We start from the raw sequence: 25734 nt of genomic DNA, 5'->3' as shown, positions 1-25734 counted from the left end.
CTTAGGGCTGGAAAGAAGTCAAAAGCAAGCGCTGTTGAGAAGGGGGAAAGGGCTGGACTGTGGTTCTGACCTGAGTTCTCAAAGATTTCATGTGACCCCGGGGGTTCAGGAGCAGTGTGTAATAAATGAATTCTACTTTATTTTTAAAGAAGGTGACAAACTCATTGCTTCTCTCCTTAGAGGATTGAGGGGTGGGGTAACTCTGTACAATGGTAATCTAGGAAAGTAGGATCTGCTTCTTATGTTTACCCCCAAGTTTTGCTAAATGTAATACTGTTTTTGATTAGTTAGTCTGACTGGAATCCTGCTAATCAGGACCCCAGTCTATCTGCTTTCTCACTAAACTGTTAGGTTATGTACTTGGGTACACTCCAGATTGGATACTGGGGTACCCTTGTCAGTCCCTAGTATATGGTACCCAGGGCATAGTTCCCCCAGAGGCCTCCCATGGGCTGAAGTATGTATTCTGCCAAACATGAGAGGCCATGCAAAATGAAACTACAGGCCTGCCATTGCCGCCTGTGTAAGTTGGTGCATGCACCTCTTACTTAAGATATAGGTTTACTATATCTAAAGGGTCACTGCACTTAAAACCTATGTCACCCCTCTAGCAGTCCTTTACAATCATGAGGGCAGGGTGCTTAGTTCTAAGTGAGAGGTTGCCACTGCATGAGCAGAACACTCCTGCAGCCTACGGAGTCCATTCTCCCGGGTTGTAAGTGAAGCAGCCATTTACGACATATAGAGTGGCATTCTGCGACCGCGTGATGACCAACTCTAAAATGGCTGAAGCAAACCCTATTGTGTTTGGTGTCAAACATGTTGAAGTCATACCACCACACCGGTAACTGGTGTGGGAGGTATGATTCCATCTCTCCGAAGCAATCTTCGTTGGCTCCCTAGTGTTCCTGGTACCAGCCTTCTAGCCCCAGACAGCACAATGTTTGCTGCCAACCAGAGACACATTTCTGCCCTCCTGCTGCTGAGCCAAGCTCGAGCAGGGGAAAGCAAAACAATAGGCATCCTGTCACAGGGAGGTGTGACCACCTCCCAGACAGGAGTTAGTATATTAGGGCTGGGTGGGTTCACTTGCCAGCCTTCTAGCCCCAGGCAGCACAAAATGTTTGCTGCCTACCAGAGACATATTTCTGATCTCCTACTGCTGAGCCAAGCTCGAGCAGGGGAAAGCAAAACAATAGGCATCCTGTCACAGAGAGGTGTGATTACCTCCCAGACAGGATTTTGTATATTATGGCTGGGTTGGTGCTCTTGCCAGCGACCGACAGTCTGCATGAGGGGCACATTTGGTGTGCCTGTGCATAGTCCAGTTCAAACCAGTACTGGGAGACGTTGGCTCCTGCTCTGGCGCGAAACTGGACAAAGGACATGGGAGTAAACTTCCCCCGTCCAGACTCTCCCATGGGAGGGTCCCCTGAATCGTCCCAACCCTTTTCCTAAAGGTACTTATGGGCTTACCTGAGTGTACGTCCCTAGATTCATTGTGGGACAAGTTTTAATTTAAAGACTGCTTCATCTTCTACTGCCTGGACACGCTGGACTTCGCAAAGGGCCCAACTTTATCTCCCTGCTTGTCTGCTGCATCATCTGTGTCCGTGCTTCTTACAGATTCACTCCAAGGTCTTTGGAGCATCAACGACACTTGAAGTGAAGGAGTCACTCCCCTGCATTTGCAGGCACCCCAACACTGATGTCCGGTCTGCTGATCCTGAGCTCCTACGGACTCCGAAGGCATCAGCAACACAGGAGGTTGGTTTCTACTCACCAAGTTTGAGGTCAGAATCCCTTGTGGGGGCTGCAATACCCGAACCCCTGTGCACTGCGTACATTTGCAAGTGCATATGCTTGTTGGCATTTCCCGAACAAGTACATTGGGCTCCGAGTAGCCTCAACCTCTGGCACCATTTCTTACCAAGAACTTCAGCCTCCTCACACCGAGTGCTCCCTGGGCTGTTTGGTGAAATCGCTCAAGGTCCTCTCGCGACTCCTGTGCCTCCAGCCTACGGGTTCATTTGAGGGTCAGCTTTGCTTTTCTTGGGCTCCCCTGGTTGCTCCAGGCTTGCCCTGACCCCCCCCCCCCTTTGTTTGGTGAGTCTCCTGGACCTTGCCGGGCCGAACCATACACATCCTTGACCTTCTGCGTGGGTTGCCATTGCCAAGGCTTGTTGGTGTTCCGCGACAGACACAGATCCCTCAGCATTCTACATCCTTCGGGGGACAGCTCGTATCCGGCTCCTGGTTGTCCTCGATGTCTTTGGGTCCCCGTAGCTGCAGAGTCAAGGACTCCATCAAATCACCTGAAGCACCGACATCGGTGGGCATTCGTCTACCGAGCCCCTGGTCACTCTAAAGTGATCCAGACGTTGTCCCCTCTGCTTTTAGGTACTCTTCGACAAGAATCCACCTTTGGATTCCAACTGACATTTTTCTTCCTTCCAGCAGCGGCTCTTCTTCGAAGTCTTCTATTGGGTTCGACAGCGGTTTCCGACGCCTATTCAGACCTATGCACCCGGCTTCCCTGGGATAGGTAACTTGGATACCTAGGTACCCATGGGTGGGGTGGCTCTCCAACCTCCCATCTTCCACAGGGTTTCTTCGAAGTCCACTGGGAAGGGTCCTTAAATATTTAAACTTTAACCGTGACTTTCCAATAGAATTGTACAAAGCACGCGGTTGTGTTCCCACACTGCATCCGTCCTCCGTGGGGTCCCCATCTACTCACCTTGGGTGGTTCCTAGGGGTCCCAGCGATTCTACGCCCTCTCGACACTGTCTTGACTCGAGTTGTTGTTCTTATACCACTTTCTTAGTATATGGTCTGGTCCCCCCCCAGGGCCCACTGTGTATTAGTGCTATTCACTCCGATTTCTCTGCTTAAGTATTGTGTGCTTTGTGATTTATCTCCATGTAGGAGATACTGTGTCTTACTAGATAGTGTTATACTAATAAGTATATATTTGTATAACTACTGTGTGGCTCTCCTTTCGTTTAACCAATATTATAAGGTTACATTCTGGTAAAACAAGCCGCTTAACATTCCTTCAAGACTAAGCCTGAAGGCTGCTCTCCACAGCTACCACTTGAATAGCTTTCTATGGTTATCTTTGACCTCTTAAATCACCATAAGAGTTGTTTGGACTGGTGCAAGGTGCCCACTTTAATTAGTAGACAGCATATACCAGGCCAACTTCTCACAGGTAGAAAGGGACTTTACGATTTTTAAAAGCTCTTTGGGGGAGTTGGCAGCCATACTGATCCGTTCTTCATAGTATTTGTCTGAGCTTCCTTTAATATCATTATGATATTGTCGGATCGTACTTTTATACCGCGTCTTAAGTTCAGGGTCATAAGTCTTCCTCCAGTTTCTTTCTAGTCTCTTGCATTTCTTCTTTTGGGAGGCTAAGTGGCTGTTAAACTAGACTGCTCTTCTGGGCTTATATTGTGTTATCATAGTAGACTTCCGAAAGCATTTTTCCACTGAGTCATTAATCCAGTGTTGTTGGGCCTCGTTAGGGGCCATCACTTAAAGATGGTGGGTTAGACTTTAGGAAATTGATCCATTTTTCTGACCCTGGGCCACTTCCTGCCACTTCAAGTCACCAACCGGCCGAGTCTGAATGGGTGTTTTAGTGTGAAAGAAGGGCATATAATTATGGTCAGACCATGGGACTGCGACCGGGCTGAGCACCTGGATCTTAGAGTATTTTGAAAAAATTGGGTCTAGGATATGCCCTTTTTCATGGGTAGCAGCGTTCACTAACTGAAGGAGATCCAGAGCTTCGAGATCTGACAGCAGTCTATTGGCAGCTGCATTATCAGGGTCAACCAGGTGAATATTAAAATCACCAAGTGCTGTGCTAGCTCCTTTTCCTATGAAAATACTGGCAAGGAACTCTAAAAAAGTTATGTACGCACCAGGGGGTCTATAAATAAGCATTCCAGAGAAAGAGGACGTGGGACACGTGTATTTCTGAACTGCATGGCATCGCAGTTAGTTAAGGTCAGAGGTGTAATAGAGCAAATGACCTGCACATTATGAATGATGGCCACTCCCCCACCCAGTTTTCCCACCCTGTCATGCCTGCTAATGGTATAGCCCAGGGGAAGGGCGATAATAATATCATGAGTAGAGCTCTGCTTCAACCAAGTTTCTGTAATGAACAATATGTCGAGTGACTCTTCTTCCAAAAGCATCCCAATCTCTGTTTTATGCCCAGGGAGTGACCTGCAGTTTATGAGCCCCATTTTCCAGGGTGTTATCTTTCTCTGCGAGTCCTCCATGTGGGGTAAGACACTCTACAGCACGAAACCACAGTATTGGCTACTCGCTACACTTCTGTGGAGACTGTCTGGCTCAATGATATGTACACATTAAGGTGGTAAAGTGGACCTGAGCTGGCCTAGTATGTCAGATTTATACCTTAACTGATTGAGGTTCGCCGTAATAATTTGAGCAGGGTTCCTGGTTCCTGGTCCCGGCCTGGCGCAGACAGGCGTGCCTTTGGCGCACCTTCAGCACGACAGCAGCGCGTCTGCTATGCAGCCGCCATAAATAGGCAAGCGCATGCAGATAGACCGCTAATGTTCTGTTTCGATTTAGATGCCCGTACATAGGTTTCCATGAATCATGTCCTTATATAGGCACAATTTGCATTGCCCTTATTTAGGCATAGAATCCCAGTCCTTATTCAGGCATTTGCCATGCTATCCTTATACAGGCATGGTCACCTACATCCGTCCATCCCAAGTCACGAGTTCTTAGAAACCAGACCCTTAAGCCATCAGGACTTTCCCTAGCTAGGATTATTGATTTCTCCAAGAACTCATCTATTATGCATGAACTGCTATTCCTTAGGGGTTCATCCATGACGTCTTCTTCTGCCCGACTTTACGTCAATGCTAGCATTCCTAAACACCTTCCAGGTATAAATATGCCTTCCCTTACCATGGCAAAACACGGCACGGTTCGCCCCGGCAGGTTCGGAAGAGACCATATCCCGGTTTGACGCACTGACCAGATGCTGTCATCCCTGCTTGCAGAGAATCCAGCTTACAGTGTTCTGACTTCCTTCACAGGGATTTAGAGTTTGAGACTCGGATAGAGATTCCCACCTCTCTCATTCTAAGGTATGGAGTCAACAAGAACCTAGAGGGACTCTTGGTATACCAACTTAGTATATATCGTACTATAGAAAACAGCACCTACTCTTACCTTGCACTACACTTAGGTAGACCGAGGTAGAACTATTTAGAAGCATCAGATGAGTATTCACTTTTTAGCCTGTGTTATTTATGTATGTATATATGAATATATGTCCTAGCTAAAAGACAATGCTAGTGCAGTATTATTTCTTCTTACTGCTTACGCTGTGCGTATTATATCTCGTTTACTGTGTAATGATTGTAACAGCTCACAGCTCTTACACGAGAAACAAGACTGTTCAATAAACGCTTTTATTACACGAGAAACAAGACTGTTCAATAAACCCTTTTATTGAAACACCCGTCTATCTATTTCTGTGTAACTCTGAAGAAACTAAGCATGCACGATTGACTGAGTGTAACTGTTATCTATTGTTTCCACGATTTCTGAGACGCGTTCCAGTTCTAAGGGACACAAAGTTGTCATGTTTATGCGGTTGTCAGAGACTAATCCTTTCTTGTATATTCGAGAAGTTTTTAGTGACCTCTGAGTTAGCTGGCACACACAAGTAATTAAGTTTAATATACTCGATAGGAGCATACTGACCATAGTCCTATGCAAAAAAATATAGTGTATATTATTCCAATTTGCAGAGCCTATAAGGGAAATAGGAACTACACTACATTAACCCGTCCACTCTATGACCGAGAGGAGGAGCAATCCTCTTTATGTTCAAGGTGGAATTTATAGGTCAAAAAGTGCAATGTGCAAAATAGTATTTACCCTCAGGAAGCGTTTCTAACAACATTTCATACTTTTTAAAATGGATTTGCAGTGAGAACAGGCAGTTATAAAGGCAATGACGAACAAAGTGTAAAATAAAGTCTGATTCGAGTGAAAGTCTAATTCAAGCAGATTTAAGGCAGTTTAAACAATAAGTGCATAAATGAGCCGGATTACCAACTTTAAAAATGCTTTGAAAACCTCCAGTGCCTCTGAGTGGTAACACCGAAGTGCCCCCTCTCAGCCTTGCGTCCGCGCTACAGCCGCCATCAATAGCACGTGCAGCTAGACCGCCAACCCGTCCACTCTATGACGTAGTAGCAGCAGCACAACTACGTCGACAAAATATTCATGTATTCCCATACTGGGACGATTGGCTAATCAAAGCCAGCACCCATCTGCAGGGTCAGCAACACATACACCTGACAAAAGACCTGCTCCACAAATTGGGGTTTACCATCAATGACCCCAAGTCTCACCTTCAACCTCTTCAACTTCAACCATACTCAAAACACACAGTTAGTGCTAGCTTACCTCAATCCCGTTCAAATACAAAACTTTCAGACACTTCTACCTCAATTTCAACCAAACACAACACTCACTGTTCGGACTGTCATGCATCTAGTAGACATGATGGCATCTTGCATTGCCATAGTCCCCAACGCAACACTAAAAATGTGCCCACTACAGCAGTGTGTCTTCTCAGTGGTCTCAATCACAGAGTCACCTCGGGAGATCTAGTGTTGATAGAACACCAAACTTGCTGTTCTCTCCAATGGTGGAACCCCAACAATCTGTTGAGGGGCAAACTTTTCTGGACCCTGTTCGTCAAATTACTCTAACACACGCTTCAGAGAATGGTTGGGGAGCACTCTTGAAAACTGTACAATACTAGGTCTGTGGGATGCCAAACCTCAATCTCTGCACATCAACTACTTGGAACTTCAGGCAGTATTCCTTGTGCTGAAAGCGTTCCTTCCCTATCTATCTCACAAGGTTGTCCTAGTCTGGACAGACAATGACGGCCATGTACTACCTACAAAAACAGGCGTGGTAGGTGGTCTCGGTCTTCTCAGTTCCCACACCTCTCTCAGACCAGATGGAACAGGGCTCTTAACCATTACATTCATTTGTTTGCAGAATATCTACCGGGGACAGGCAACCATCTTGCGGAGATGCTCAGCAGGACGCACCAACAGTTTCACAAATGGTAACTCAACCCACATCCCTATTTTCAAAAGTGGGGAGCTCCTCACAGAGGCCTTTTCGCCATAAACGAAAATGTAAAATTCCCTGACTTCGCATCCAGGTTCCCACACCCACTGTCCAAGGGCAATGCACTATGGATGAGCTGGTCAGGGATAGTTGCATATGCTTTTTCACCTCTCCCTCTAATTCTATTTCTGGGACGGAAGCACAGACAAACATCTCTCGCCATGATGCTTGTAGCGCCCAGCTAGGCATATCAGCCTTGGTTCACAACACTGCTGGATCTCTCAGTAGTCCTACACAAGAAGCTCCCCAACTGGCTGGACCTTCTCACTCAGACTCAAGGACAAATCAGGCATCCACACCCCAAGATAGTCAACCCAGCGATTTGGCTCCTGAGGCCTCATAGTTTGGTTATTTAAACTTACCATGAGAATGTATGGATATCCTTAAACAGGCATGGAAACCCACAACTAGAGCCTATTATGCTGCAAAAAGGAAGCGTTTTGTTTACTATTGCCAACCCAAACACATCCTATCAAAGCCACTGTGCAGGAAATTATTTGCTACGGATTTCATTAACAAAAGTCCAATTTAGCATACACTTTCATTCAATTGCATCGTGCTGCAATAGCTGCCTATCTCCAAAATAGACAGCACCTATCACTCTTCAAAATCCCTGACATTAAAGTATTCATGGAAGGACTCAAACGAATCATTGCACCTCATGTACCTCCAGCACACTCCTGGAATCTAATTATTGTGCTTTCTAGGCTCTTAGGTCCTTCTTTTAAGCCATTACACTCGTGCCCACTTAAATTAAAGTAGCATTTCTAGTTGCCATTACCTCACTCAGGCTTGTTAGTGAGCTTCAGGCATTAGCCTTAAAAGAACCAGTTGTTCAAATGCATTAAGAAAAATTCATACTTCGGACTAATACAAAATTCATACCAAAGGTAGTTTCTCAATTTCATCTCTATCAATCCATTGAGCTACTTGTTATTTCCCCTAAACCTGATTCTGTGGCAGAAAGAGCTCTTCATACTTTAAATTAAAAAGAGCACTTGTTTTTAGATCTAGCCTGGGGAGCGCTGCTCTGCGAGTCATGCTGTATTGGAGTATGTGCTTGGAGCCCCGCCCACTCTCCGCACGTATTTGTCATTGGCTTGTGTCATTGTCCTTCGTAAATGCTGACATCTGATTCGTTATTAGGCTTCTTAGTCCCTCCTTAGTACCGCCATATCTTCATTTGCAACCTCCCATGAGGACTGGCCCTTTTACTTTGGTTGTTACATGGTACATCTTCTTCAGTCTGTAAGCACTATTTTCTTTAAGTTTCTCTTACTGCAGGAGAGACTCTCATGCGCAGTAGTGACCACCGGCTTGTTTAACTCGTAGCAAACGGTAAGCTCTTCAGGGGCCAGGAGGTCAAAGGTGTGTGATGTAAATTCCGCTAGATCTGGCATGTTTTTCTGAACGAACATGAATACGCTTTAGGTTTGCTCCTCTGCTCATTTGCTAAAAACCATGACTTCAAGATAGGGCTCCTACCCTCTTTTCTCAATGTGTTCCTCTGTGAAATAGACCTAAAAAAGAAAGAAACTCTTTGGCTGCAAATGTCTCTTTGGACACACTTTCCCAACTGCAAGCGCTTTGCTCCTCAGTTCAGATTACCTGTAAAGGGTGTGCTTTCACCCCCGGCTTAACGTTGCTCTAGCCCATTTGCATTTCTCCCCCTGCCCGCCACATTGCTCTGTCAATCTTTTGCTTCCCTATTCCCTCTGTGCTGCTTCCCCCACAGCACCATCATTTTTGCTTCCCCAAACCCGCACCCTCAGTTTTGCTTCCCCACATCCTCCCCATCTGTATTCCTTCAACTACCTTCTGTTTGCAACCTGCCCCAAACATTTTTAAACAAGCATTTGGAATGCAACAGGTCTCGCATTTGAGAGAGTTTAATCTATTGACATTGTAGATGACAATGCCTTTTATTTATGTTTTAAAAACCAAAACATAAATAAAAAGCATTGTCATTTACAATGCCAATAGTTCAAACTCGAGACCTATTACATTGCAGATGCTTGTTTACATGGAGAGAACCTAATCTTTCAGGAAAACAAAGCAACTCTTTGTAGCGTTTTCACCACCGCATAAAGGTAATCCTATATCCAAATCGGGCATAGCCAGATGGACAGTAAAATGCAATCATACTTGTTATATTAAAGCCTAAAGACCTTTACCTGTAACTTCTAGAGCACACTCTACTCGTAAAAAGGGAGCAACTATGTTTTTTGAAAAAAATATCCACACAGCTAAAATTTGTAATGCAGCTGCATGGTCTACACCACATACCTTTTACCAAACACTACTGTGTAGACGTGTTACCACGCCAGCAAGCCAGTGTAGGTCAGGCAGTGCTACGTACCCCTTTTTCAAACTAGTGCAACTCTCACACACTAGCCACCGCCTCTTAGGAGGGACCGTTTTACAGTCTATGCAGAATGTATCTACAGCTCCACATGCCATGTAATGTTACCTACACTGTAGGCATATGTTCGTGGCATGTAGTGTTGTAGATTCACAGTCACATGCACCATCCCTCCTCCCCGGACACTTGTGGCCATTGTAGTTACGTTTTAACTACTTCTCTTGGCATGGACGTTATTTACACACTTTTCTTACTCTCCTTTCTCAACTGCGGGAAAATAATCTAACAAAGGAGTTGATACCAATGCGTGATATCAAAGAGAGGAGAAGTAACTCTACCTTCAAAGAAAAAAAAGTTGCACAGCTCCGGACCCAGCACTAGATGGCAGGAGTATGTAGAGCATGTGTATCTGCAGGGCTACAATCCACAAACAGATGCTTACACAGTAAGTAACACAATCCTTCCTCACCATGCAGGAGTTTGTCCACAAGAGGTAGATCCTTCTTCTGTAGTAGCCTCTTTTTACCAATATTCTCTTTTGAAATGTTTTAAAAGTTGAAGCATAGTGTTCTATAGTGTCTGTGCCCAATCCTGAGATTCTACATCACCGCCCCACACCATTTCCAATGACCAGCCTACAGACTGAACCAATCCCCTACAGAGTATCTTTGATAAAATAGTAGAATGGAGCTATGGACTTCAAACACTCTCTCTGGACCATAATTTCACCCCACCGGAAACTGCCGACTGGTTCTTTCCCTCCAAGACTTTAAAGGGTACACCTGGTGTGACTGGTTTCAGAGTGCTGTATGTTCCATCTTTATTCTTTGTAAGAAGGACATAGCCAATGCTTCATCATTGGGCAGGGCCGGCTTTAGGGCGGTGCGACCGGTGCCACCGCACCGGATGCTGGCTTCCTGGGGGCGCTGTGTTTGAAAGTTTATTATGCTTTTGAAGCACCTGCTGCAGTGTTTCCTTCCCCCGGCAATTACCAGGCCTCACATAAATTTCAAGATAACTTGTGTGATTAATTATCTTCCTGGAGAGAGGTCAGCATTTTGCATAGTTGAGGTTTTGACTTTTAGGTGAAGTTAGTGCGAGGGTTAATATGCCTGCTGCAGAGAACGTGTACCAAGTAGATTACAGAATGCGTATGATGTAAACAGATCAGCAGGTTACTGCTTTCAAAAGAGAGATCCTTTTGTTACTTGCAATTTATAACTTAAAGTCCTAATATAGGATAGTGAGCTATTACCTTTCATCCTAGAACTGCATACACACTGCAAAGTATACATTATTAGAGCATTGATTAATGTTGCAAAAGGGCTAATTTGGCTAGAAATCGATTCTTATTTTTAAATTAAACTCCCAACTATGCTGTTTCTTTTTGGACTCTGAGCACTCTTAAACTATACTGCCTACCAGTATGGATGACATGTGACTCCTATACTTTTAGTCCTTGGCTTATGTAACATTTCCTATACACTGATTTACACCCGTATGATTGATTGTCTCTCTGTAATGTGTGTGTGATGCAAAGTGCTCGGACACCTTACACTGGTATGAGTGGTGCTGTATAACTAATTCAATGCATCTGAGAGGGTGTGGTTATGGAGACTTGGTCACTGTTAAAGGGTGCTAGTGAGAGAATCTGTGGTGGAGGTGGTCATGGGGGGGTGGGGAGGGGGCGCCAACAAACATTGTCGCACAGGGCGCCACCAGCACTAAAGCCGGCCCTGTCACTGGGCCCCACCAGGAGTGGCCGAATGCCACCCTAGTGTGCTGCGACGCCAGTTTACTGCAGAGATGGTAAAAAACGTGTAAAGTGAAAGTGAATATAGTGAAATTTAAAAATGCTCAATTGTGTCAAAAAAAACTTTATTAATTTTGGCAATCAGACATAGGTAAAAAAAATCTGTGTGGGATAACGAACTGAAATTACAAGTTCATATATTATCCCTAAAGGTGCGGTCAACATGTTTCTGCCTACATGAATATTTATCAGGCTTTCATCAGGACCAAAGGTGTGTGGTGTGAAGAACCCGGCGGTATGGGCGCGCTAAGGCCCACCCTGACCAAGGGTTCGTAAGTGTTAAAAATATCAAATAACACTTGGAGTAGATTCCGTCAAATATAGAGAGGAACCGAGTTTATTCTAGCCAAAAAAGGTTGTGACAAACAAAGACGTACAACATCAAGAGATAAAAGATGAACAAGTTTTGCATCAGTATGCATCTAAAGAATGTCACAGATAGTGGACATGCATACGTGCTCATTCAAGGTGCACTTATGGTAACAGTAACAAGAACGCTGGTGTTGCTATCTGTGGACTAGTGCAAAATAAAAAGGACTACCAATGGAGTCCTCTTTTATGAAACGAGAGCGATCCCTCTCTAATTAAGGGGGATACAGGTGCCCAAATAACTTTATGCACTAGCAGGTGAACTAGGCCGTCGAATAAGTGGCCAATGCTGTAATGCAACAGTCAACAATGCTACTGGGCAAAACGAAATTACATGAGGAAACGTTATTTGCTTACAAAAAGGTGCAAAGGTTCAATGCACCATGGGTCACGTGAGGGGGGTGTTGGCGGAATGGCACACCCTAAACAAGAGGAAAAAGAAACAAAGAAATAACAAGAAAAATTAAATGAAATCAGGGACTCGATTTTGCACGAAAGAGTACTTAGCTGTTGATTGAGGGGGAACTCACGCCTACAGCGCCAGGCACCTGTTATGGACCTAAGCACTCCCTCTTCATAGACGGACCCCGACGATAAGGAGTTGGCGGTCCTGTGCGGAAATATAGAGCCAGGTCGGACGAAGACGCGATCACGTGGGGTGTCGCGTCACGTCCTGAAAGCGTGGGTTAAACGGCTAAGCCAATCAGCAGGTGCTATGTAGGAACACGTCAGAATGACGCTGGAACGTTAAGCCAATAGCGCATTACAGCATTGTCTACGAAACGCCTAGCTAGTTGCTATGGTGAAGGACCAAAACAAACCAACATGGGAAGTGTCCCGAATAACGATGAAGATGGGAGAAATGGACGTTTGCATCCAAAGGTGCTGGATAGTCCCAATGGGATCACATCTCAGTCAGATGTGAATGTCAAAGTGTCCACTGCAATGAACTGGTACGAACGGGAGCAGGGGGGGCCACTAAAGAGATGAAAGGAGTGGGAGAGAAATCAAATAGAAGCAGAACAACTAATGAATGACACGATGGTCAAAAGTAGTGTGTGTTAGAATTACAGTAACCATAATATGAAGTTCAGTGCAAGATGGTCATAAAATAAAAAGAAGCAGGACAACTAGTGGTAAGCGGAGGATAACACGGTGGTCAAAAGTACAGAATTTTGGGATTAGAGTAGTCACAGTATGAAGCTCAGGGCAAGGTGGTCATTACTACGCCCAACTGTGGTTGAAGGGGGACCAGATTACAGCAAACCAGTAAATGAAATTGGCAAAAGGGTTAAGGGAGCATTAAAGGCGATAGGAACGGCTTATAAAATAGTAGCCCATGGAATGTTATCATTCAGTCCCTTCTGATGTGTCCCAAGGCGATAAACCCATCTCTGTTCTCTTTCATAAAGTATTTTCTGAGTGTTCTTGCGAGTGGTAACTTGTTCAATAACTGTCCATCTCATGGCGTTGGTTGTGTGATTGGATTGTAGAAAGTGTTCACTCAGTTTGGTGGTGGCCCTACCACATCTGATATTACTACGGTCCTCGCATATACGTAGTTTAACTTTACGTGTGGTCATCCCTACGTATCGCAGATCACAGGGGCAAGTTATCAAATACACCACATTCGCAGAATTACAATTAGTATGGGCCCTCTGTGTCCATACTTTGCCTGTTTCAAGAGTCAATTTTTTAGTATGGGACGTAAGATGGCAGATGCTGCAATTAGAGCATGAAAAATTCCCCGTAATTTTGGGTAGGCCCCAGGCTTCAGTCATTTTTTGACTTCTGTCTGATTGGCAAAATTAATAAAGGTTTTTTTGACACAATTGGGCATTTTTAAATTTCACTATATTCACTTTGACTTTACACGTTCCAGCTCCGCAGTAAACTGGCGTCGCAGTACACTAGGGTGGCATTCGGCCACTCCTGGTGGGGCCCAAGATGAAGCATGTCACCAACCAGGTTGGTGAGTGAGGGCTTTTATAAAAAAACGAATGGTTTTTGCAAACAGTAATAACTTACTGCGATTACTAGCAGGCTTGCTCTTTCATTTTGATATGACACTGACACACTCCTCTGTTGATTGTCTGATTTGCTCAATTCATCATGATCCTGGTGAGTGCTAGGCCTGACAGACCTTCCGTCCGATCCCTGAATCTTCCAAGTTTTCAGGTTTTGCTGTTATGGGTTTGCTAAGTTTGTGAAACATTTTGTGTAATCAACAAGTTGAGTTTGTTGAGCGTTTACTTCTTTTCTGGAGTTCCCCCTTTGTGTGGTTTTTAGGTTGAGCCTGTAATAGCGCGCATGCGCTGTTCTGGCGAAGACTTTGTGTAATGGTTTCCAAAAACTGACCTAACAATCGTACACGCTTGTGCGTGTGCTTTTTCTTTTGTCCCACGCTATTGACCTTTGCGTGCGTCTTTTTAACAAAGACAGCACACAATTGGCCAAAGGCGGGCGCATTGCTCTGTCCATGACCTATTGGTTACGGTTACCCGCACGGCCGACATGTGGTTTCAATTATCGTGCCCAGACACGGGCGTGGTAATTGAAACCAGATGTCTCGCTGTGGCGCGCGCACCACTCGCTGGCTTGTTTACTTACTGTTGTGCCGCGATGCTGTTCCCCGTCGCCGCGAGCATGGATAGCAGTTAATGGGCACCTAACACTGCTGCGGGATTTTTGCAAGACTCCTTTGCACACTGAAGGTTTCCTGTTTCCTGCTGCCCGGACAAGGTGCATTTCCAGATTTGTATATGTGCAGGTGGACTCGTTGCCTACAGGGTGAAATGGTGAAATGTTTGGCGCTTAGTAGTTAAAAGCAACATGCACTCGGCGAACCTTCGGTCCTCGGATTGTTCCGGGACACCAGAAAAAAAGCCTGTTTGAGTTTGGTCCTCCAATTGTTGTTAGAGTTGAATATGGGAGATTGTAGGGTTGGTACCCTGAGGTAAGGGGGAGGCAGGGGCGCACTCTCTTCTCCGTCCCACATAATATCTTACTTTACTCCGGTGTCAATGCAGCCCCGCTCTCTTTGACAGGCAGAAGCAGCCGGGATCTGTTTGTCTGCTATTTTATCTCTCTGTGTAAGGACGTGTTAGGTTGGAATTTAACAAGCGGTTGTGTGTTGTAATAACTCAGTAAGGCGGACTGCACTTACACAACTTAGTGGTACTCATTTCATCAGCCCGCAAGGATGAACAACTGAGGGTGGACTTTGAGTACCGTATTACACAGTAGGAGAGTATTTGATGAAATTAAAGATGAGGGGAACAGTTTAAAAGGCTGCATTGCTGCTAGAGATTACCTGAAAGGATTTTAGAGTCTGTCATTATTGAGAAATCTATTCGCGTTTTTGCCAGTAAACTTAAAGACTACAATATAGACCCGTTTCTATGTCTTTTTTATTTCAGACTGCATGAGCCACTGTGTAGTAATTGTATAGCTCTTCAATCCCTGGCAGCACAGCACCCAGGATAATGTGCTGAATGGTTAAACACTTATATGGTCCCAAAAGCGAGACCTATTGGCTATGCCAATGCTTGTTTAACCATCTTGTACCCCTATGGCCTCATTTATCTTCTCTAAATTGTTTTCTTTATTATTTATTTTCCTTGCTAGGTCTTGTTTGCACCCGCCTTAACCGGAGACAGTATATTTTGTCTGAAGTTTGCCTCTTCACAAATTGTAGAGATATCCTCTGGTGCATATCATTTTGTTCCTTCCTTATTGAGAGGCTCATTTTACATGTTCATTTGCCGAATATCACACATGGGGAAATGTTATTTTATTATCATCATCTTTTCTTTTGCCACCTTCCTTTTTCCGACCAATGCTTTTCTTGCCCCATGGGTAGAATAGGTTTAATTCCCATCGATATTGTACAATAGTTGGGATCCACAGAAAAACTTCGAAGCATTTACTACATTTGCCTTGTGGTTGCGCCACATTCTTACCACAATACTAACTATTCTTAAAGCCACAAAATCATATGATTCAATAACCAGCGTATCAAATTCTACATAGATAGCTAGTCTCATAATTGACCTTTGCCTGGCAATAAGTGGAAGACTGTTTCTATTGAACCCTTGTTTGTACTTAACTGTGAAGGTGTAGTATCTTTCCACTATACATCATTAACCTATAATTGAAGGGCAACAGTCTCTTGCCTCATAGCTGTGATATGATAGGACCTTTGTTTACTAGTGGTTGCGAAATATTGATCTCCAAATCTATTTAACAAGTGGGATTAAAGAGAATTTGGTGATCACTACCTCATAATTTGTAATTTACCACCGCTGCAATCAGAGAGGCCAGGCCTCCTTGTGAAAGGCACAGAAAACGCCATACAGACATTATATGTTATACAGATACTGCTCCAACACACATGAAAGGAAAAAGGAAGAGCTGTTTTGGAGGAACTGAAATTAGGGTAACATACACAAAAATGATGGTTAGAAAACTTTCAGTGCCAAGCTTCTGGAGGTTTCGTATGCATTTTAAGCAGTCTCGGGCACGTCATTTGTACATCTTTATGAAACTATAACCAGCTATTAACATACTTTCCAGTGCCAAAAACTGACTGTTCTTACCCACTCTAACTACAGAACAGAAGAAAGGAAGGTTGCATATATTTTTACCAGGTTTTACGAACTGTGCTTTTGATTGATTGTTTATTTTTCTTATCATAATCAATTGCTGGAATATGAATATTAGAGTGTCATTTTCTATAGTGTTAGACATGCCTTTAAATTGAACACTCTGGCATAGAGAGAGGCTGCTTGCTGACCAGGTGACACTGCAGTATTGATAGATAAAACTGAGTATTCTCGTATTGCCAAAATGTTGACACCACCCCCTCCATTTAAACTAGGTGTGATCGTGAAACTGTAAAGTAGAAACCTAGTAATTATTAAAATGTCATAGTATTCCTTGAAAAGAGATGTTTCTGGTGTTGTATGCCTTATGCCGCTTCCTGTCATCTGTGATGGATAGGTCATTGAAAAACAGACTCCATGCTAAATTGTTAGATTACATTAACCTAGTTGCATATCATTTCTTTTAAGGCGGAAGTCGAAGATTGGAGCTCTTGGGATGAGGATGCACCTACGAGTGTGAAAGTGGAAGGTGGGAATGGCAGTGCACTATCACAAATGGATGAAAACGAGCCAGATTATTTCAGGGATATGATGCCAACTATACGGAAAACTCAGAAAGTAGGTGCCTGCATTCTTGTCAGCACAGCATCACTCCTGCATTTGCATTCTCTGCCACACTTACTGCTTATACTATAAACCAACAGAAAATAAGTCACTCCAGTTGTATTATTGGACATGTGCTTAATACTCATTAGAAATTGTGGATATGAAGAAGAATCTGGAACACAACATGAAGAGTTGCCATTTGTCCAGATGAAAGTTTCTACCTCTTTTAGACTATCATCTGTATTCATATTTGAATAATGCCACCTGTAAACACAGTAATTATTCTTGAAAAAGAATTTATAATGCAAACTGCAAGATTTTTAAAAGCATAGGGAACAGAGCAGTCTGTGGCAGAAGAAACATCTATAAATGCAGTTAATATGTATCGGCGTTAAAGAATACGTCAAGGGAAATAATCAACAGCCCCAGGCCCACATCCATGTCCACTTCCTTATTCTGTGCCCTAATCTACCATTGTCATTGCATCTTGTTTTTTCCCTTCCCCCGACACCCCCACTTCTTATTAGAAGACTCCAGATATGATTAAAGTGTGTTAGTGATGCTGCAGAATTTGAGGACCAGGCACAGCTCCTCCCCAACATTGTCTCACCTCTGGCCCATTCTAATGGCCTCCAGCTACCTGTCATCTTCTCTATACCGTTGGAATCATGAAGCTGTTTTTGATTCTACACCCCTTGCTTGTTAATTTTGTGCACCGTTTCCTGTGAGAAGCAAACATCTTGGTCCTCACTGGCTTCCTTGTTTCTAGAGTTCCCTGTGAGGTTTGGATTGCCTGTGGGCTCAGCATTGTGTGCCCTCGTGCATCTTTGGTAATATTCTTTTTAAGTCTGCTACCAAGAATATGCTCCAAAATTACAAATCCTTTTTAAATTGTTTACATCCATGTGAGCTATGTAACTTTAATTCAAGAACATTGAGGGTAAATAAAGCTTTTTCACTCATGCTACTCTTCACAGGGGTTTTCCAGCGATAGAGATCTCACTGAGGATCTGCCAGAAGCCTCAATCTAGCATTACCGACGAGTCTTGTACCTGAACCAGCTCTGCACCATGAACATCATTTTTAAGGAATTGCTAGTTATGATGCGGGTGCTTCTCTCACTTGCTTGGGTCTAGGCACCCATGTGGTCAACTCCATGGATCATTTAATCCAGAGCCAGAAAGAAGTGATATAAGACATCATATCTGATAGAGACTTCTAGCTGCAGATTCCTTACCTTTGAATTTCCTAGGCCTCCGGCTGGATCTGGAAACTCTTGCTGAGCAATACCCCTTGCGCGCGGTGTCAGGTGGCTCCATTGGGCTCTGCGTGACGTCGTTGTCATCCACGTCTGCTAAGGCGTCGTGGTGCCTATATAGGTGCCACCCAGGCAGGCGGACGTCAGTTCTTTTCTTTCCGCACCAGTTAAGCCCCGATCTGGGAAGAGCTACCCCTCTGCTGCTTTTTGCCAGGTTTTTTCTCGAATTTGGATTTTTCCAACTCTGTGTGTGAGGGATGTCTTCAAGGAAGACTGGTTTCAAGCCGTGTGCGACTTGCTCCTGCATGATGTCAGTTACCAATCCCCATCACGTATGTCTCTGGTGTCTCGAACGCAACCAAGATACAAAGTCGTGTTCGTACTGTCGGGCAATGGCCCCGAAGACCTTGGGGAGGCGGGCGATGAAGTTGCTTGCGGCCTGGCAGTCGACACCGTCCAGCAAGATGCCGAGGAGGTCACGGTCCCGATCGAAGAAGAGGAGGTCGCGGGAATGCTCCTGGAGTCCTAAGTCCTCTTCCTCCCATTCGAGGTCCTCAGGACACTCGGGGGAAGAGGCATAACCTCAACTAGCGTCCATGGATGAGAGAGGTAAGGAGCACCCATGTTCTAGGCCCAGTTCGTCAGAGCCAGTCTACTTCGGGTCTCACCCTTCCCCCACCCCCCTCTCCCCCCTTTTCCGGGAGCGTCTCCCCCTCAAATAAAATAAATACAAGTGTTCGAGGCATATGAGCTGCAGATTGTACACTTAGCATAGGTCGCCATCTGGTGTTGGGCCCGGATGTTTGCAGTTTGTTTTTCTTCTTGGACCGTGCTTGGAAGTCACGAGTTTGGTGACTCCTCCTTCGGTCCGTACTGCGCATGGGCTTCGGCTCCATCCTCAGATTGTTTTTTTCCGCCATCGGGCTCGGATGTGATACTTCGTGCTCCGGCTTCGAACTTCTACGGTTCCAGCCTCGACGGAAAATCCTCGATTCTTCGAGTTCCTTCATCATCTTCATCTCTCGAAGCGGCACTTTTTTCCATCCCGTACATCGACACCGGCCTTCGGGCCCTCCGCGACTCCGGTCCCGGCCGATGGAAAGGACTCCGTTTAAAAAGTGCCCAGAATGTGGGTCTAAATTTCCCCACACCGACCTCCATCAGGTGTGTAACCTTTGCCTCTCTCCGGAACACGAGGCTCGAGACTGCCCCGCCTGCAAGTCTTTTCGATCGAAGAAAACGATCCGAGATCGAAGGGCTCGACGCACCATGGCGCACTCATCCTCGACAGTTCCACCGGACATCTTCGGAGACGACGCCGAAGCTTCGGGGCAGACACACACCGAACTGGGAGAAGACATCGTCAGCGCTTCCGAGGCCGACGACTCCGACCTGGAGGACGTAACACCAGGACAGCGGGCCGTGAGTACAATGCCCCCTCCCAGCCCCGCACCGAAAACCAAAGAGACTCCGGTTACTCCCTCGCCTGCCGGCCTGGGCAAAACCAAAACCAAAGCCTCGATCACCCCACCTACGGGCCCGGTGTCGAAGCACTCAAAGTCTCACGGCAGCTCGGGATCGAGCCAGCCGACGCCCGGTGCCGATAAACACCACTCGGCACCGAAGCCTGCAAAATCCAGCTCGACTCCGAAACCACCGGTGCCGAAGCCTGGACACTCGGCGCCGACCAAACACAAACAGAAATCGGTCGGCACCGACGCTCCGGCGCCGAAACAGCATTCGACGCCGAAACACACGGAGACCTCCAAAAAGCAAGGCGTACACAGAACATCGAAACCTCCGGTTCCGAAATCGCCGGTGCCGACAGACGACTCGGCGCCATTGGCTCTGTTTACACCAGACCCTTTACAAAAGACTTTGTCCAGAGATCCAAAGACTGGCCTTTTGACTGTGATTACTAAGAAGCGTCGCCTTGAGGCTCCGGCTCCTCCTCCTCCACCCAAAAAGAGGGACTCAGCTACTTCTCCCCTTAGAGTACCCTCCCCACTGCCACCCCCCCTCCCACCACCACCCCCTCCACCTTTACCTCACTATGATCCGGCCCCATCCCCAGATCCGGATGACGGGGACCCGGACAATGACCCAGGGGACGCCCCAATGGATCCCACTCCACCAGGGACCCCAGATCCATGGGAGGATTATAATAACCCTGATGTACCCAATGTACCTCAAGACGACCTATACCCATCAAGGCCGTCTCCTCCAGAGGACTCTTTAGGGTTTCACCATTTAGTGCAGAGAGCAGCACACTACCATGGGGTGGACATGCACACGGAACCAGTGGAAGAAGACTTCCTACTGGATACATTTGATTTACAAGATCGTTCCACTGCTATTTTACCCATGCTTAAGGGTGTCACCAAGCACGCTACAGAGGTATTCAAAGACCCTGTCAGAGCCAGAGTACTAAACCCTAGAATAGAGAAGAAGTACAAGGCGGCACCCACAGACCCTGCATACATCAAGGGCCCTGCTCCTCTAGATTCCCTAGTTGTCTCCACAGCTAGAAAGCGGGCTAACTCCCAATCCTCAGGAGATGCCCCACCACCAGACAAGGAATCTAAACTTCTGGACGCGTCTGGTAAACGCACCGCCTACCAGGCTGCAAACATGTGGCGCATTGCAAATACACAAGCACTGCTTGCGCGATATGATAGAGCACACTATGATGAATTAGAGGCTCTTATGCAGCACCTTCCAGAGAAATACAAACGCCAAGCTCATGACCTGATACAGGAGGGCAAACTAATCACAAACACCTCCATTAAGTGTGCCCTCGATGCAGCAGACACTGCCTCTAGAGCCATAAACACCAGTGTCCTGCTTCGCCGCCATGCCTGGCTCAGGATATCAGGGTTCAAGCCTGAGGTCCAGACATCAATACTTAATCACACCTTTGACCAGCAAACACTCTTTGGCCCAAAGGTAGACGAAGCGCTCGAAAAAATGAAGAAAGATACAGACACAGCGAAGTCTATGGGAGCGCTCCAGACCCAAGCCTCTAAGCGTTCCTTTCGACGCTCGTCCTTTCGTGGCACAGGTAGAGGCTCCTCCACCGATAATGCCTCTACCTCCTACAAATCCCCTCCTCAAAATACATTTTCAAAGGGCAACCAAAGAGGTGGCTACAGAGGCAACAACAATAAGGGCAGGGGCAAAACCAACAATACCCGTTCTGCCACCCCACCCGCACAATGACTCCCCTTCGCTCCCCCCAGACCATTCCACTCCGGTCGGGGGCAGACTACAAGATTTTATCCACGTATGGGAGTCCATAACATCGGACAAATGGGTGACCCAAATCATTCGGTCAGGGTACTGCCTCGAGCTAACATCTACCCCACCCAATATCCCACCAAGGCACCGTCCAATGTCCCAAGAGCATTCCACACTGCTCAAACAAGAGGTACTCTCGCTCCTCCAGAAACACGCCATAGAGCAGGTACCCGACAATCAACGAAATCTAGGGGTCTACTCCCTATATTTCTTAATCCCAAAGAAAGACGAGACCCTCAGACCCATTCTGGATCTCCGGCCTCTAAATGCCTACATACATTCAGACCACTTTCACATGGTCACCTTACAACAAGTCCTCCCACTCCTCTGCCAGGGAGACTTTCTCACAACACTGGATCTGAAAGACGCGTACTTTCACATTCCAATACACCCCTCTCACAGAAAATACCTCAGGTTCGTGGTGGACGGGCAACATTATCAATTCAAGGTTCTCCCCTTCGGGGTCACCACTGCACCACGGGTGTTTACCAAATGCCTAGCAGTAGTAGCAGCACACCTCAGACGTCAACATGTTCACGTCTTCCCTTACTTAGACGACTGGCTCATAAAAGCCGCGTCCTACCAACAATGCGTGCAACATACAAACAGCACCATCCAACTGCTTCATCAGCTAGGCTTCACGGTGAACTACCAAAAGTCCCACCTCATACCATCTCACACAAAGCAATATCTCGGGGCCACCATAGACACCTCAAAAGGTATTGCCTATCCAAACTCAGCCAGAATCACAAGCATTCTAGCCTTACGCAAAATATTCCTTCCTCAACACTCTCTACCAGCAAGAGTGTTTATGAAGCTCATAGGGATGATGGCGTCTTGCATCTTCATAGTGCCCCATGCAAGACTCCACATGCGTCCACTTCAGGAGTGCCTAGCACAACAGTGGAACCAGGCCCAGGGTCAGCTGACGGATCTGGTGTTGGTGGACGGCCGCACACATCACTCTCTGCAGTGGTGGAACACCACAAACCTTTCCAAGGGACGGCCGTTCCTGGACCCGGTTCCCCAAGTGACTCTAACAGCGGACGCATCGCTCTCCGGCTGGGGAGCGCACCTCTTACACCTCACAATGCAAGGTCTATGGACGCCACAGCAAAAAACGCTCCACATCAACCATCTGGAGCTTTTGGCGATCTTTCTAGCCCTAAAATCTTTCCAAAAGCAGATTTCAGGCAAAGCAGTCCTCATTCGCACAGACAACATGACTGCGATGTATTATATACAGAAACAGGGGGGCACACACTCTCCCCAGCTCTCCCGCTTAGCCCAGAGCATATGGAGATGGGCAATTCCCCAAAACATTTTTCTCCTGGCACAACATGTTCCAGGCGTACAAAACACCATAGCAGATCTGCTCAGCAGACAGACTCAACAACTACACGAATGGGAACTGCATCCACAAGTTCTTCACCCATTCTTCCAACAGTGGGGGCATCCTCAAATAGACCTCTTCGCCACCCACGAAAACAAAAAATGCCCAAGCTTCGCCGCCAGATACCCACACCCATTGTCCAAGGGCAATGCGATATGGATGAACTGGTCAGGCAGATTTGCATACGCCTTTCCACCTCTCCCACTAATTCCATTAGTGGTCAGGAAACTACAACAGCACTCCCTCACACTCATTCTGGTAGCTCCGACGTGGGCCAGACAGCCGTGGTACACCACGCTACTACAACTATCAGTGGTACCACATCAAAAACTGCACCTTTCCCCATGCCTCCTAACCCAGAACCATGGAGAAATCAGGCACCCGGACCCAGCTCAGCTCAACCTGGCAATCTGGCTCCTGAAATCTTAGAATTCGGGTACCTTAACCTTCCCCCTGATTGCATGAACATCATCATGGAAGCCAGACGTCCTACCACTAGAGCATGCTATGCCGCAAAGTGGAAAAGATTTGTAATCTACTGCCGTAACAATACAATCAACCCTCTAGATGCATCCATACAACACATCATATGCTATCTGCTCCATCTTCACAGGTGTAACCTGGCGTATTCATCCATACGCCTACACCTAGCAGCGATCGCTGCCTATCTACAAAACAGACGGCATTTGTCACTCTTCAGAGTGCCCGCTATTAAAGCCTTCATGGAAGGCCTTAAACGAGTAATTCCTCCCAGGGCACCACCCTCCCCTGTATGGAATCTAAATTTGGTCCTTACACGACTAATGGGTCCGCCCTTCGAACCAATGCACAAATGTGAGCTACAATTTCTCACCTGGAAAACAGCTTTCCTTGTAGCTATCACTTCCCTTAGAAGGGTTGGTGAAATACAAGCGTTCACCATACAGGAACCTTACATACAAATGCATCACAGCAAGGTCATACTTCGAACTAATCCGAAGTTCCTGCCCAAGGTCATTACCCCCTTCCACCTCAATCAATCAGTGGAATTACCTGTCTTCTTTTCGCAACCCCAATCTGTTGCGGAAAGGGCCTTACACACACTAGATGTGAAAAGAGCGTTGCTATATTACATACAAAGAACGCAACCCTTCAGGAAGACCAAACAGTTGTTCGTTTCCTTTTCTCCACCACATAAAGGCAACCCCATCTCAAAATCAGGGATAGCTAGGTGGATTGTAAAATGCATACAAATTTGCTATCAGAAGGCAAAGAGAACATTATCTGTTCCCCCTAAAGCCCACTCTACAAGAAAGTTAGGGGCTTCTATGGCTTTTCTAGGGAATATACCCTTAGATGACATATGCAAGGCAGCCACATGGTCTACACCGCACACATTCACAAAACACTACTGTGTAGATGTGCATTCCCAGCAGCAAGCTAGGGTGGGCCAGGCTGTACTAAAAACACTCTTTCAAACAGCTGCAACGGATACCGGTGGTCGCCGCTAAGGTTGGGTACTGCTATATAATCTATGCTAAGTGTACAATCTGCAGCTCATATGCCTCGAACGGAATATGCTACTTACCAGTATGCATCTGTTCTTGGCATGTAGAGCTGCAGAGTTGTACACGCCCACCCGCCTCCCCGGCTACCTGTATCCGTTCCAGTCCATCTTATTTAGATACAACACACATGGGTTTCTCACTGTTATTACTACGCTCCATCATTTCCCTGTTGGCGAAAAACAATCTGAGGATGGAGCCGAAGCCCATGCGCAGTACGGACCGAAGGAGGAGTCACCAAACTCGTGACTTCCAAGCACGGTCCAAGAAGAAAAACAAACTGCAAACATCCGGGCCCAACACCAGATGGCGACCTATGCTAAGTGTACAACTCTGCAGCTCTACATGCCAAGAACAGATGCATACTGGTAAGTAGCATATTCCTTTACGAGGCCATGTGCCACGTATTTGAGCAGAACGACCCTTCTGGTGCCCCTTAGGGGCCCGCAGGGCCGAAAAGGGCTCCATTGGGTTCGACGCCATCGGCTCCGTTCATGAAGCTGGTGGGGCCTCAGGGATCCGATTCTGGATCCGGTTCGACGCCTGTCGTGCCATCGCGATGTTCCCCGGCATCATATCCGAAGTCGGTGCCTGTGATGTCACCGATACCTGTCGGTGGCGCAAGTCTCATCCTCCTCCCCGACGACACGGAATGACATCGATCAACCCTCGTTCCGAAGTCGACATAACTGTGAGCTTTTATGTTGTTGTCTGAGCACTTTGAAGAAGTGATAGGCTCAGGAGAGGATTGGGAGGGTCTGGGGACCTTCTTGAAACCCAGGAAGTCTCTGAGGAGAATTTGGACTGATTAGGGGAACTTGGGTAGGCCAGTGGACTGGATACTTTCCCAGGTACTGGCATGCTCTCTCCCCCCAACAGTGGCTACGGAGGAGAGGGCATCTTATGCCATGGTGGTTAAGAGGGCAGCCGAGGTCCTTGGACTGGAGCTGTCCTCAATGCAGGTCAGGACTAACCTCCTGACTGAGGTGCTTCAACCTGGGGCTTCCACTTCTGAGCCCCTGTTACCCGTTAATGAGGCACGTACAGACGTCCTTCTAGGGACATGGTCCAAACCTAGCACAGGGGCTCCTGTTAATAGGACGATTGTACCCCGCCATCGCCCAGCTCCGAGCGACCCAAAGTTCCTCGGCCAACACCCCACCCCAGAGAGTTTGGTGGTGCAGGCCTCTCTACGTCCTAAGGCGCATTCCCGCCCGCTCCTCCGGATAGAGAATTCAAGCGGCTGGATTGGTTCGGTAAGAAGTTGTTT

General features: G+C 46.5%; 1 protein-coding gene across 1 annotated transcript in view; it reads left to right on the top strand.

Moving 5' to 3' along the window:
• EBAG9 (estrogen receptor binding site associated antigen 9) overlaps positions 1-25734 on the top strand; it is a 185544-nt gene that overhangs the window by 82419 nt on the left and 77391 nt on the right. Inside the window, exon 5 of the mRNA XM_085605081.1 lies at positions 16835-16984. Coding sequence (XP_085461207.1) covers positions 16835-16984 — 150 coding nt within the window. The remainder of the gene's footprint in view (positions 1-16834; positions 16985-25734) is intronic.

This window comes from Triturus cristatus, chromosome 5_1 (assembly GCF_964204655.1).
Source record: "Triturus cristatus chromosome 5_1, aTriCri1.1, whole genome shotgun sequence".
Taxonomy (NCBI): Eukaryota; Metazoa; Chordata; class Amphibia; order Caudata; family Salamandridae; genus Triturus; species Triturus cristatus.
This window is presented reverse-complemented; position numbering and strand designations above follow the sequence as displayed.